At 36.4% G+C, this 15,350-nt stretch overlaps 1 protein-coding gene across 5 annotated transcripts in view; it reads right to left on the minus strand.

Annotated features, from left to right (window-relative positions):
- Positions 1–15,350, minus strand: part of pde1cb (phosphodiesterase 1C, calmodulin-dependent b) — a 126,609-nt gene that overhangs the window by 20,462 nt on the left and 90,797 nt on the right. For all 5 annotated transcript variants that reach the window (XM_041993083.1, XM_041993082.1, XM_041993081.1 and 2 more), the window contains 5 exons: positions 7,679–7,792; positions 4,463–4,645; positions 2,195–2,261; positions 1,861–1,977; positions 1,232–1,372 (listed from right to left, as the gene is read on the minus strand). In XM_041993083.1, the coding sequence (XP_041849017.1) occupies positions 1,232–1,372; positions 1,861–1,977; positions 2,195–2,261; positions 4,463–4,645; positions 7,679–7,792 (622 nt within the window). The remainder of the gene's footprint in view (positions 1–1,231; positions 1,373–1,860; positions 1,978–2,194; positions 2,262–4,462; positions 4,646–7,678; positions 7,793–15,350) is intronic.

The raw sequence follows: 15,350 nt of genomic DNA on the forward strand, positions 1-15,350 counted from the left end.
GAAATATAGGTCACCAGATCCATAAAAAGAACAAAAGCAACACCAAATATGGACAGAAATGAGGCAATATTTTAATAGGAAATTGGGTAACACAAAATATTTGACTTTAATGAAGTGTTCCAACCAAAGTTAACTTCAGAATATGTGGAGAGTAACACAGAACATATGAGCTTGAATGAGATAGATAGATCTATCTATCTATCTATCTATCTATCTATCTATCTATCTATCTATCTATCTATCTATCTATCTATCTATCTATCTATCTATCTATCTATTTCTGATATATTCATTATAAAACTGTAACCTGAATATGATTTAATAACTCCTCATATGCACATAGTCTTCATTTCCTTTTCTTTCTTTTAAACATGCAAGAATTAAGACTGTAATGTCCCCACTGGGAAACTTGCTTCAGATGTCACAAACAAAATCTTATTAAGAAGAAAACACACAAAGCGCTACTGCAATTACTTCTATTGATTGAGCATATCCTGCAAATAACAAATAGGATCACAACAGTCTATTCCAAGCATTTCAATCCAGGTGCTGTTGAAGATTTTAAAGTATGAGGACAAAGAATTGTTAGAACTACTGTTACTCTCTTTATCATCTTAGTTGAAAAAGACAGTTATAATTGTGTGTGTATATATATATATATATATATATATATATATATATATAAATGTGTATTTTTCTATCTATCTATCTATCTATCTATCTATCTATCTATCTATCTATCTATCTATCTATCTATCTATCTATTTCTGATATATTCATTATAAAACTGTACCGTGAATATGATTTAGTGAACATATTCAACAAAATTTTCTGGGTGCAAATATTTCCACTCCCACCTGTACTTTCAGAAATGTGGGTTGATTAAACCTTCTGTGAGAAAAGCTGCATTTGAGGGGTAATTATCTTTCAGAGGAAAGGCAGCATATCTTTCTCTTTTTTTTTTTTTCTTCTTTTAATTCCATGAAAGCGTGGCTCATGGATTCTCCAAGAAAAAAAAGGAAAATGCTACATTTATGAGCTGCATGTCAAGCAAAGCTTCAATTAAGTTGGCATACGTCATCTGACAGAGATGTTCTGAATACCAGGAGGATGAATTCCTTTGATTTTACAGACTAAGCTTCAGTCCTCCTCAAACATGCAAAACTTATTTCTGTAGATGCTTAGAGCTCAGAAGAAATTATGCATAATAAGCTGTGGGTATCAAACTCACCACCATGCCAGTCTTGAGTAGCAGATAGTGTACAGTCTGAGTGACATCAGCAGCATGGATCAGGTTGTGGTACGGGTTTTTATGTTTGCTATATCCAACTTCTAGCGCCTCCACAAATGACACCACTGCAGAGATTGGGATCTGACACCAGACACAACAACACCAAACAGTCAGAAACCTCTGCTATCCAGCTTGTGATTTGAATGACAACTGCATGCTATTAAATGTGTGCAGTATCTGAAATTATAGTCATAAACCATGCATCGTGAATCAGTTGGGCTGCTGCAGACTGATTACTTATTCATATCAGCTTCAATGCTCTTGTCATTTACTACCAGATGCTGACACTTCAAATGGATTGTTCTCAGCTATTAGACGTTGTGGAAAATGAGCCACACAACTATCAAAAGAGATGAAGTGTGTCCAGATCCCTTTATAAAATTATCATAGTTGAAATACAACAACATAATCTTTGTCTTAAGGGTCTAAAGAGAATTTGCTTACTTCTGTTAAATCAGGTACATTGAAAGTTCTTGTCTGTGCTGAAGAGTATTACTTTCTCTTTCTTTTATTGACACAAACAGTATTAGCAACCAGTGCTACAGTCTGTGATATCATTTTGACTCTACCTTGAAGCGACTAATGAGATCATATCTGGTGAGCAACTCGTAGAATATGAATTTAAGTGCGTGATCCCCGCTGGCCTCATTCAGAGCAAACACATCAAACGACCACTTGTCAACATTCTGTGTGAAAGAGAGAAAAAAATAGAATATAGATAAAGGCCTTTTAAAACAATGTTTTCATCCTGATCAACAAAAAGGAATATTTTAAAACCAAATTAAACAAAATGTTGAAAGGAATGGTGCTGATAGTCAACTTCTACAGCATGAGTGTGCCTATTTTATGTGAACTAAGTTGTTTTTTTGTTTCTACTTTAATTTGTGTTGCATATATTAATACCTTAAGCACAGATATGACAGACGCGGGGTAGCTGAGTCCCACCATATTGGAGGTACGTCGGTACATCCTGTTTGGATGAGATAAAAACATCAAATGAAGAGTACTGCTGAGTGTAAACACCAGAGGTTTCCACATCAGCCCCAAACCACAGCCTGGAAGGTTCCCCACCAAGACTAAACCTTCAAATCAACACAACTCAGTGTGAAACTATGCTAGAAAGGTTAAGTTGACAGGAGGTAAATGATGCTGAAAGTCAGTTTTTTCACATGCAAAACGTTTTAGGCTTTATAACAGAAATTAACCTAATCACAAAACTGCAAAAAAAGGGATATGTAATTCCCCAGGAAATGATTGGACATGTTAAATTCTGCTTTTGTGCTGCAAAACATAAATTCAAAAGTCCATATTTAGTATTTATTGTACGACACTTCGCAGGATTGCTAAGAAAAGTGATGCAGACATATATTAAGTTTAATATTCATTTAGAGACGGTGGTTTTCTTTTGACACAAAGCTCAGACTGCACCACACTGCTCCAACTTGTCACTCTCATCCTCCCTGTTCCAATCTTCCTTCATTGTAACAGAGTGCCTTCTGTAAAAACAGATTAAGAAAGATTATAGCTTGCATGTTAGGGGCTTACTAATATAAACAAATGCATGTTGCATGTTACTATGTGATAAAACACAGCCTTGCAGAGAGGGCTGATACCAACTCTCTGAATGCTTGTGCTCAGCCAGGCTTGCCAAGGCTACGATGATGTATAGTCGACGCTCCACAGGCCACACACATTTCCACAACAAAAACATTAAAAGACAGCAACAGGGTCCCTGGACATTCAGGCAGTTCAATTTTTTAATTTGGAAGAAAAAATTGAAAAATCGGATAATAAATCGTTATTCATTTGGTTCTTCCTAGGCTACGTTCACACTGCAGGTCTTGTTAGTTGCAGGTCACAGTGCATAAATCTGATTTTTTAATGAAATCCAATGTTTTTGTGTGGTTGTTCACATTATCATTTTAATACGACCTTCTTCACGAACGTTTGGTGGCCCTGAAGTGACATGCATGTGCAAAGGGTAACACGTCAGTTACGGATGTAACTGGATGCTTCACATGTTTATCAGTTTGGAAGAACTAGCACACTATGATGGGGACCCCTCATGGGGTCTGTTTTAATCAATGAAAATCGGGTGTCACACTTACTTTTAAGCCCACCTTAATCATCTCATTATCAAAACAAACTTTATTTTCTCGAGATAACGAGATAAATGATCCCGTTACCACGAGAAAATGGTCTTCTTTATCTCGAGATAATGATTAAAAAAGAATAATAGCCGATAACGGCCACTCTCGACTTCCATATGATACTGACAGAAAATATTCTCTTCATTGAGTTACTTACTTCTATCTAATATTAGATCATCCTAATTAATAAAAAGTAAAAGTATAATACTTTTTTGTTATTATTTATTTGAAAGTAACTTACAGTAGCTTGCTCCTTAAAAAACTAATTACTGCACACCAAGTCATGTAGCGTCTTATTAGCACTCATTTGTTTTGTTTTATGCAGCATTTCATACAATAAGCTGTATGAAATGACACCCTGCCTTGAACTTAACCCTAACACTATTCATTTGGTGTGTTATTTGAATTATATTAAAATAGCACGCCAAAAGCTTAAGATGAGTATAACTGACGCACTAAAAGTGCCTAAAGTGGTTTGATATTTAAAAGCACTGCCATGAGATCATGGTGATTCATTAGTCAAATGCAATCTACGCAGAGCCGAATAAACCTTCTACATAGCGTGTTTGTGGGAGATGGCATACTGTCTAGCAATCGCAATGCCACTGAAGTAAGAAGAGTGTGCCATAAATTTCAAATATCTAAATACAGCAAACAAAAGTAACCGCAACTGAACAAAAACCAAAAAAATCGCAAGAACTTTACATTTAATATTGTTCTGTCACACTTAAAACACTGAACTGGTATCAAAATGTAATTTATGTAGCGACTTTAATATAGGAGTATACCCAGAAATACAGAAAAATGTGCAAAACCCCTTGTCCTGTATTTGTTATGCAGAACCAAAGCAGAACCAAGCATCTAAAGATGCTGATAGTCTTTAGATCAGATTTGGCTTCACAAATAATCAACAACTTCTGAGTGGGAAAGATGAAGTTTGTAAACCATATGAATAATTTAAGATCTGCAACTGCATGCTTTCTAGTTGTAAAAATGTTGTTGTGCATCACAAATAATTTACCTCTCGACAAATATGCCAGCCTGAACAGCGTGCACAATGCTGCGGAAGCGAGGTTTTTCTTCATTCCGTCGCAACATCAGGCCCATCTGTCTGGTGAAGGTGGAGGCCAGCCAGTCCCGCACCTCCGAAGGCACAGACTCCGACTGGATATCACTGAGCTCATCTTCTGTGTCCACCAATCGCCTAGTGGATAGGACATCATAAGAACAAGACAAAACATATAGAAATATGCACAGACTAAAGGGTAACTAAAATATCTCACAGAGGATTAAACAAAAATCCTAAAGCTGCTCATCACATATATCACCTCCTATGTAATATCAAAACACTGCTGAAACACCAGGGCGCTGAATACAAATCCAATTGTGTGATATAATTCTCCATGGCTACATTGACATGTGTGAGGGATCAAAAGAAAGGCCTCTGAACTGAAAACACGTTCTTATGGCAAAGAAAGCTTTCACATTGCACTTATAATGATGCTACGAAGATTCTGCTGGGGAAAGTCCAGCACCATCCATCCTGCAGTGGTCAGACCAATGCTGACCCCAATTCGTGTGGATCTAGATGATGAGAGGTTTACGTAAATTCCATAAGCCTGATTATAGCTCAGATTCTGGACCGTCATTGTACTTTTGGCAAATCGCTCTGGTATATTTCTTAACCTTGACCATGTGTTACTAAGAACTTGCCATGAGAACAATATTTCCAGGACGGAGTACTTTTTGATTTTTAATTTAACCAGAAGGTCAGCACGTTCACAAAATGGTCTTTGAATATTTAGAACATAGTGACAAACAGCCTATTTTGCTTTGCTGTCTGTCATTTAAAGAGGAGGTCTTGTCAAAGGTACATACCATCTGCCCATGTTTGCCACGCAGACATTCGGTGGTGCAAGAATTGAAAAAACATGTATTAAGAAAACTTTACCAAGGTGAGTGCAGCCATACTACAAAAACTAAAAGAAAAAAAAACTATATTATCTTTCAGACTGCAAAGTCTAATTATAGAAGTACTAAAATAGTCATTTTAAACAGCTCCTTATTTGTACATAGTCTATACAGATGCTAATAATCACTAAGTTTGTGTTTTGCCTGATAAATTTCAGTCCAGTGTTCCTATGTAGCAACTGTTTTCAGTCTCTACTAACTTCTGCAATAATTTGTATGGTTTTGAGGTCATGCATACCTTATGTAAAATGACTTTTATGAGTCTTATTATATTACTGCATCATTCTCATGTATGCATTAACCTAAAAGCATAGCTTTTGTGTTGTGGCCAGCAGAAAAGGAGCAAATTTTACCTTTTATGTGGAGTTTTGCCATGATTTATAAACTCCTGATTTATTATAAATTATAGAATTATATTCTAAAATATTAGACTTAAAACTAACAACTATAAAGCAGCATAAAGCAGAGGTTAACACATGACACATCTGAATCAGGTATCTCAAATTCTGGTCCTCAAGGGTCATTATCCTAAATGTTTTTAATGTTCCCCTACTTCAATACACCAGACTCAAATTAATGGGTCATTGTGTAGAACATGACAACAAGGTTTTGGATCCATTCAATATGAATCAGGTGTGTTTAGAGCTGCTTTATGTTGAATCTAAAACCTCTACGACAGTGTCTTTCAAGAATTAGAGTTTGAGATCCCTGGTCTGAATGATTATCAGATATTCAGATCTTTTGCTACTTGTAGTTTGGTTCAATTTACCAACCACAGCATGATAAGACTACTTATACATAACTACATAAAGAAGAATGAATTTTTGGTTCTGTTGAGTTTGCTTCCTGTTTAACTTTAAAGAGTATAGGCCTTGACTTTTGCAACCTGTTGTTTTTGATCCGGCTTCCTGTCTTACTTGGTCCTCTCCTCATTTGTCATTAGTCCTTCAGTATATCATCTGCCTGGTTTCTTGTGTTCCTTGATTTTTCTGTTGTTTCCTGTCTTGGTTTTCCATTTAACTTTCAAAATAAAGTGTTAGCTTCCCACCTCGTTGCCCAGTGTTTGGTTTCTTCCTCCCTGAATCCATGCCTCATGGATTATGACTGCAGTAATTTACTGAATGTCTTTATGAGGGTGTTTTACGGAGCCCCTAAATGCTGATTGCTAAAGAAGATCTTTAGTACATGAAGAATATATGCTGCATTTAAACTAGCCAATGGTGTTCCAGCTATGTGTGAATAAAGCCAATGATTGTGTGTACATCAGCGTTAATTGGTATAAGTTGAAAGTATTGTGTTGTTCTTTGATATGTACTTAATGTTGTGGAGAAAATGCCCTACCTTAGATGGTTCACATGTTGATGCTACTAACTGGATAATGAAAGTAGCTTATGCTAGTTACGATTATTGTATAGGTGGGTTATTTGTTGTTTAACATCCTTAAAACAGAAAATTAATTCCCTGGTGTGAACTTATTGTATTGACTAATTGGTATGTTATGGATTATGGTCAATGATATGGTTGTAAAATGTGCTTAGTGAATTTCTTGTTTCAAATGAATGTGTGACTAATCTGTTGATCTCCTTAGATTTTCTCCTTAACTCTCCATTAAGTGGGTCTGGTTATTCGAGGACAGGACAAGTTTTTTAACTCTTTTCAAAGGGTCAGGGCTTTGTTATTTGCATGTTATATTGTTGGAGTGATGGTGGGTTAAAGCTTTCACCTGTGTTGCCTTTTCTTACAGATAAGTGTTATCTGTAACAGTGTTATTCAACATATATTTAACCCTGTTCTGATTACTTCAATCCTTTCAGTGGGAGGCAGTGATGTATGGTGCACACAGCTTAGACCAGGTTTATATTGTAAAGTATTATGTAATACCAGTAATAATGTTTTAATGACAGCTTCCCTGTTGATACATAACATTTGTGGAGTTATAGAACAGAATCATTTTCATTCCCAATGTATCACCTTAAAACAGTGTACCTTGACTATTAACAACGGACGTAAAAAAAGGTCAAACTTGAGAGACATCCGAAGACAACATTTTCTTTTTTTCTTGCATGCGGAGGTAGGTGAGTTGATTTAGTATTTGGGTATGAGAAATATAAGCTCAGGGTTAAAAAATGAAGGTCAAATGAATTCATACATGGGTGAGTCTCAGTCAGTTTTGTTAAATCTGGTCAACGTAAGTGCTGTGCTGTTGTTTTCAGTAAATGAAGCATATCAGAAATTGCTCCACTGTAGAGGGGTGCTTTTCTCTTACCTTGTCTCCTCGATGTAAACGGATTCCAGTACAGAAGCTGCATACTCAAGGTTTTTCTTGAGGTCAATGAGGGAAGCCTCTCCTCTCTCTAGTTGCTTCACCAGACATCGTAATCTAAAACAGAGATCCAGCAGTCAGTAAACAAATGGGTTTACAACTTTGCCATGCTGACATGATAAATTATCCTAACTGGTACTGCATAACTTCTGTCTGGATTATTGCTGGAATAGCACTTTTTTCACTTATATTACTCATTTAAAAATACTCCTCTCAGTTAAAATATCAGTAAACTACCACAGACAGCAAAAAATGAAGACTTGGAAATTTACGTTAACTTGATCTTGAATAAAAAGAAAGTTCTGGACCAAAACATTGAGTCGGAGATGGAGAAATTTACACTTTATAGCTACATATTAGAAGGAAGACTTTTTAAAGTCCAGCTCAGTTTTGACTTTAGGTTTGATCAAATTCTTTTATTTTTTTATTTTGCTTTAGAAGGGTTCTAAATTAGTAAAATGACCCTAAAGTATCTTTGTGTCAGTCTTGACGAGCTGCTAAAGAAAGTGCTAAAGAAAAGGGGTTCACTGCATCCTTTTTAAAAATGTCTTTTTACCACTAATGAAAAGAAAGGAGGGAGGTAAGATAATGACACACAAAAGCAATGTTTAAAAAATGCTTTTCATTCATTCATTCATTCATTCATTCATTCATTCGTTCATTCAAACAATGTTAATAAAGTGTGTGTAGTTAGCCTTTTTTGCTTGCTTTAATTATCAACATAAAAAAATTAAAAAATCACATCAGGTGAACCAAACATCAAAGATGCTTTGCTACAAGCAGCAGCTGCAGAAACCACACTAACTAAGGTGGACAAGCTTACATCAACATGTACAAATATCGTGCCAACATGATTTAGGTCAGTGGTTTTCAATGTGGGGGCTGCCAGGTGTGCTAAGGGGCCCTCAGAAAATTAGAGGGAAGTTAAGAAAAAAAAAGTTCAGCAGCAGGTTCGGCATGACAACATCATAATCTGTGTAGACTTGGTGGTTATCAGGCTGCTCTCCTCCTCAAGCTAGCGTGTAGCGAGCTGGAACAAAATGGACAGGTTTTTGACAACAAAAGACCAAAGGAGCATACCAACAGCCTCATGGCCAACTAAAATCCTAAAATATGATGCAGCATACATTAGGTATAGCTTTTCAGTTACACAGAAAAATGGCCATGATTGCCATTCGTCCTCTGTCTGTAGACTAGTGAAGTGGTTCTTAAACTGGGGGGTGGGCCCCCCTGGAGGGACACAGCAACATGATGGGGGGGGAGCATGGGATTGGGAAAATGCAGCAGACAAAGTGATGTTTTAACAACTCTGGCTTATGGAAACAATCTAGTCCTTACTCCAGACGGTGGCAGCAATGCATCAATACGTTTTTCCCAACCACTAAAAAACATTACGAAGTAGAAGTGGCACAAAGTCAGGGTCACCAAATCAATCTGCATCAAAGAGATAAAATATATACAGAGAGAAAGATGGAGAAACAGTTAACTGGGATGCAAGAAGGAAGATATCTTGTTCTTGGTTTACCAGTAAATGTGTAAAAGGACATTTTGTTTTTGTTGTTTTTTTACATCTTTCTCATGTCAGTAAGTCACTTCAGTGTTTAAGCTCAAACATTTAAGATTAAAGATGAAAACATGCTTGGTTCCCACCAGGAGAAAATGCAACTAAATAAAAAGACTGACCTGCTGATATATAACCCACAACCTGAATTGTGACGCACACATAATACAGTACTTATCTTTTGAGGTTGTTTATTATAAGCTGAACTGAACATACTTAAGTCCCGGGTTTTAAACAATGTTCTTCATTCCTGAAGAAGAAATTCAGCTCCGAGAAAGGAAACCCTGGCATCTGATACTGTTATTATTGTTATCTAAATATCCAATATATCTATCTCTCTCTCTCTTACATATTAGTATCCCACTAGTGTTTTCTCTGTTGCTCCCAGATGCAGACACACACGCACACATGAGATAGGTTTGATTTCTTTTGTTCTGTTCTTATCTGTCAACAGTTTGTTAAAAAGTTTATTATTCATTTTTAATAAACAGTGCTGATAAAAGATGTTTGTTAATAACTTATGCAAAAACAATTGACTAATTAGTGAATGGTGAATATAAATAAGAAAATATATTCTAAAAGTTTATGTTTCTTTACATATTTTGTTGCATTGTCTGTGGATTTTGGGGGTCCCCCGGCCAGAAGCTAATACTGTTTGGGGGGCCTTGGCATGGAAAAGTTTGGGAACTCCTGATTTAGATAATTAAGCCTCTATGAAACTGTATGTCAGTAACATATTTGTTTGTGGATTTGTTTAAATGGGTGTAGTTTTACTCAAAATCAAGTATGGACCATTCTGACTGACGTCACACTGTTTGTTTACGCCGCCATGTTGGGTGGCAAAAAAAAACCTGGAACCTGCTCCCGCTATAGTAACTATGAACTATCAGAGATGGTGCTAGCGGACGCTTTCCAATCCAGTTCAGCACGTATGTGGTCATGTCAGACAGGGATATTTAGAAAAAAAAACATGCAACTACCTAGTCAATCAACCATCGCACTGAACAGGGGCAGAATTAGAAGCATACAAGTCAGATTAGAGGCTTATAAATATTTCATGGCAGGCTGGGTATCAGACCTTCAGCTGTGGAAAGTGCTCCAAACAAGCATTTCTTCTTCATGTCAAATCCGAGTAAGAAAACAGGAGATTCAGATATTGTTACCGTGACGCAAAAATTAGGAACGCTACTAACAATTACTGTGAGAAAATATTGCGATTTTTAGACTGTCACTGTGTTGATCTGTGGTAACGGTTAAATTGGTCGAATATCCAACCAGTTTCACTGTGGTCACATTTACACTGTGAGAAATAGGGTTTTTGTGCTGCCTCACGATAAATTATGACCTACATATGAATTATACATGAGCTTTTTTGCTTCCATTTCTTGTTGCATGAACCAGAATGTTTGTTCAAGAATTAAACGAATAAACAAGACCACTTTTAAAACTAATGTAATTTGTACTATTGTCTTTTTTGCTTGCTGCCGTCTTTCAAACTTTTCCAGGTCATTCTTTTGCCTTCTTTTCTCAGGAGTGCAGACAAACATGAAGATATATAGGAAATAGGCTGGGGACAACAGGTTGCCTTTTACCTAGGGAAAGACAAAATTAGCTTCAATTACATGTCCATTAACAGATTTGGAAACTGTACTAAACAAAATTTTCGATAAAATTACCACTGAAAAGTGCTCGCTACACAGCTGAGAGCTTTCTGAAAGTTTCCAGTTATCTCGTTTGACGGCAGCAACCCATTTAGCCCGTCATTCAGGGTCAGCGGGATGTCTGTATAATAAAATCCAATTCTTGGGATGTCGATTGAAACATCCAAAGGCACAGCACAGCACCTGGTACAAATTGATTCATCAACATATAAAGTGCTACAGTGCTGGTAATTTGCTTGCTGGATCCTTACTTGGACACCAAATTACACGAATTGTTAGCATCAGTAGTTCCACCTATGTGTTTTCTGCCCTGAGAAGTCAAATGTCTTCCATTTACTAGCTGCCTTAGTTCCAAAAATTCTATATCTTTGATTTCTGCAGGTTGTGCTTTTACTCATTTACATGTGTTGGCTATTCAAAATAGAAAGGCTTTAATATTTCAGTTCAATGTGCCCTTATTATGCAGCTTTTGACATCATCATCCCTATGTTATTTTATTACCAATAAAAGTAGGTCAGTGTCTCCTATTTTAGCCTTGACTGATTTAGATCCAATTTTCTATATTTTAGTACTCAAATTTCATTTCATAACGGTTTCTTTTAAAAAGTTTCTTTTAAGTTCCACTGCTTTACTATCATGAAAACCTGTGAACTATTGGAATTAAAAATATGTCACACTTAATGTTCAGTTACAATGCAGAAAATATGGTCAAAATTCAATAAGCACCATTAATGCTGCTGCATATAATTGTTATAGAATAGAATAACTACTATGATAACAAATGAGAAAAGGCTGAATGTTTGGGTGTCATGACAGCTTGGCTGACATTGTGTCATATTACTCTGTATAACATCAAAGATTGAACATAAGGAAAAAAAAGTAATTGTTCTCTAGCATTCACTTTTCCTTATAACTTGCATGTGACTGCAGATATTTTGTGAATTGTTATTTTCCTACTCTCAAACCTTAAGCCCCGTCCCTCCAAAAAACAAACAAACAAACAAACAAAAAAACTTAAAATAAACTAAAGTTTTGCACATTTCCAGCTTGTGCAGTACTACACCTGCTGCTGGGCCATAGGTCATATGTTCCCTTTTGCAGTGAATCCTCAGAGGCTATGCTGACTACTGAATTATTAAAAAGAACAGTGGGAGACTTCCGATGCACTTATTGATTATATTCCCTGTGGACATTTGCATTTTTTTCTTTCCCCAAGTAAAGGCTACCAAATCAACCTGTAAAAAAATGTTAGTAAAGCTCTATTTAAATGCAGATATTCCTTCTTTTGTATGCAGCAGTGCAGCACCCACTATGAGTGCAAGATTACATAATTTTCTACACTCCATCAGACTGCTTCACATTTAAATGCAGGGAGGAGCAGTTACTGGAGCAGTGGAGAGGGCGGGTATGGGGGATCATTCAGTTAACACAACATACCAACTTGTAGAACCACCTTTTGCAGAAATTACTTATGCACAACGAGGAAAACTACTTTCTAAACTGAAAGCTTAAGTTCTAATCCATGGGAAAAATTGAAGAATCCCAGTTTTGTTTTTTTGTTTTTTTTTTTGTTTGTTTTGTTTTTTACTCAAATGTAAAGGTCCCATAGTATGTAAATTTCACTTTTTAAAGGTTTTCTAACAGTCACATGTGTCCTCATAGTCTGTGTATGAGGACCAAAAATAAGAAAAATTTGTCTCCTCTCTCACTTGCTTGCTCCACTTTTTAACGAATGTGTGCTCAAACAGGTGAGTCTGAGATCTTCCCGTTTGTGACCTCACAAAGGGAAATAACCATTGCCCCTGGTAGTAAATACTGTTGTTGTTATTTTTAAAAGAAAACTTAAGATATATCTTTTTAATCTGACTTTTAAGTAAACTTTATCATTAGGTTTACTTTACTTTCTTTACTGTTATATTTTATTTATTATAGTAATGTATATCTTCTTAACCTGATATCCTTGTTTTGTCTTTTTTGTGTTAATTCAGTTCCTTTTATTTATGTTTTAATCAAGTGCTGAGAGAGAGAAAGTGCTTCCCCACTACTATAATCCCATTGATCTAACATGTGCATGTGTGTACATGTGTGTGCATGTGTGCATGTGTGTGCATGTGTGCATCTGTGTGTCTGCACACAATCTTTTACTCTCCTGTTTTTTCTTTATTGTCTTATTTTGTAAAGAACTTTGTGCTGCACTTTTTTGTATGAAAAATGCTATATAAATAAAGCTTTGATTGATTGATTGATTGATTGATTGATTGATTGATTGATTGATTGATTGATTGATTGATTGATTGATTGCCACTGGGATTTGCCCATTCTTCAAAGCAAAACTGCTCGAGCTCCTTTAAGGTAGATGCCTTCTGCTGCTGTACAGTATTTAAGTCATACCACAGATTCTCAACTGGATTGGGGTCTGGGCTTTTACAAAAAAAAAAAAAATGTCAACACATTTAAACATTTTCTGATAAAACACTCAAGTGTTGCTTTAGCAGTTCCATGTCATTCTTCTGCTGGAACAGTAAAACAGATTTTCTGTAATTCATTATTCCTTCAGTTTGGCCAGTTTCCCATTGTAAAATGTACCCACAGCATAATGAAGCACCACCATGCTTCCCTGTAGGAATGGTGTTCTTTGGGTGACTGGGTTTGTGCCAGACATAGTAGTTTTATTCTCATTTAACAAAGGAATTTCAACCATATTTTTGTGGAGTTTTCCACATGCCTTTTGGTGAACTTTAAACATTCCCACGTTTTCTGTAAGCAAAAGTCTTTTCGTTGCAACACTTCCATAAATATTGTATTGTCTCTGTATTGTCCATCTCTGTAATGCAAAGAAAAAAGGTTCTGATTATATAAAATATTTGGTTGCACAACATAAATATTCTGTTTTAACAATGTTGTCAACTAGCTGACCTGCCAATATAACTGTTCCTGACATGGGTATAATGTAAATGAAGGGGCAACTCTAGAATCACAGTGCATGTGATTTAGATGGCACTAATGATGGTTATTAAGTACAGCTGTGTGCCAGTAAGGTTCCTTGTTCAAAACACAAGAACAGAGGAAATATCAGGCTTTCTTTACCAATTCGCACAGCATACTTCCATATTGTTTGTCATTTTATTTTACCTACTGTACAGAAACAGCTTTTGTCCGTACAACAATAGATGTTACTGAATGTCTCATCAATTTTTTCTAATGAAAAAATTATTTACTCAACCTGGAGCATAGCTGGTTTAATTTTTTTTCTTCATTTCTTTTTGTTTTGGCTAAATGGAAAAATGAAACATGAAAAATAAGGTCATAAGCTGACTGCCACGATGTACAATAAAATGTAATTGGCTTGTTGCACTTGCTGTCATTACCAATGGTGGTAACATGCTGGGTTAATACCACAAGTCATGGTGGAAAGTAACTCCTGGGCACTTAGCCAACAGAAACATTCAGTTTAAGAAAAGGGGCTTGGTGGACTAACAGCCATGTAATTAGCATTGGCTTGACACTTGACAGCAAACTGACTTTCTCAATTTTTATTATCTGCGACAATCACTCAATATCATCTATATATATATATATATATATATATATATATATATATATACCTTTCTTTATCTTTCTGTCATAAAGTGTGAGGGATCTAACGGTAATTACAAAGATGAGGTGGACCGAAGAGGTGAATTGATGCAATGTTTGCAATGGCGTTTGCACAAGTCAGGTGAGAAAAGGCAATACACACAAGCATGAAAATCATTTAGAAAATGGATTATGACTGGAAAGGCAATATTTTCCTTTAGCTGACTAAGTAAGTTTGTTTGCTTTGATGTGTTCAGAAAATCCTCATGGAGAAAAACATTTATCAGCTACAATTATGAGCAGCCCCTAACCATTTTCTAAGCAATTAATAAACTTTTGTGACGCCCGCCGGCTTATCAGCCTGCCAGGAGAGAGTTGCAGGACGTGCTGGAGGCGCTGACAGTGGAGGATGCCCAGCACCCGCCTCCCCTGATCCCTGATTGGCCGCCTTACCACTCATTTCCCAAACAAGCTGTCCAATCCGGAGAAGAGGCCTCCTTTAAGACAGAGTCATCACCATCATTCGGGGCAGCTGTGGATTGTGGGACACATGCCTGCCAGTTTGAGAAAGATTGTGGATTGTGTGGTTTAAGAGACTTTTCTGTGCGAGTTAGCGATTTGGTTTAGTGATAAATACCTTTTTGTGTTCTGAGCTTTAGTGCCGTCCCTGCCTGAAAGAAGGAGGTTTTTGTGTTTAGTTTATTAGGAGTTTGGTTTTGTTTTGATAGAAGTCCGCCTGAGAGCGTGTGTTTATTTTGTTTGTTAATTAGTCCGCCTGTGTGCGTGTAGCCCGTTTTGGGGACATTTTTGGTTTGTT

The sequence above is a fragment of the Melanotaenia boesemani genome, chromosome 8 (assembly GCF_017639745.1).
Source record: "Melanotaenia boesemani isolate fMelBoe1 chromosome 8, fMelBoe1.pri, whole genome shotgun sequence".
Taxonomy (NCBI): domain Eukaryota; kingdom Metazoa; phylum Chordata; class Actinopteri; order Atheriniformes; family Melanotaeniidae; genus Melanotaenia; species Melanotaenia boesemani.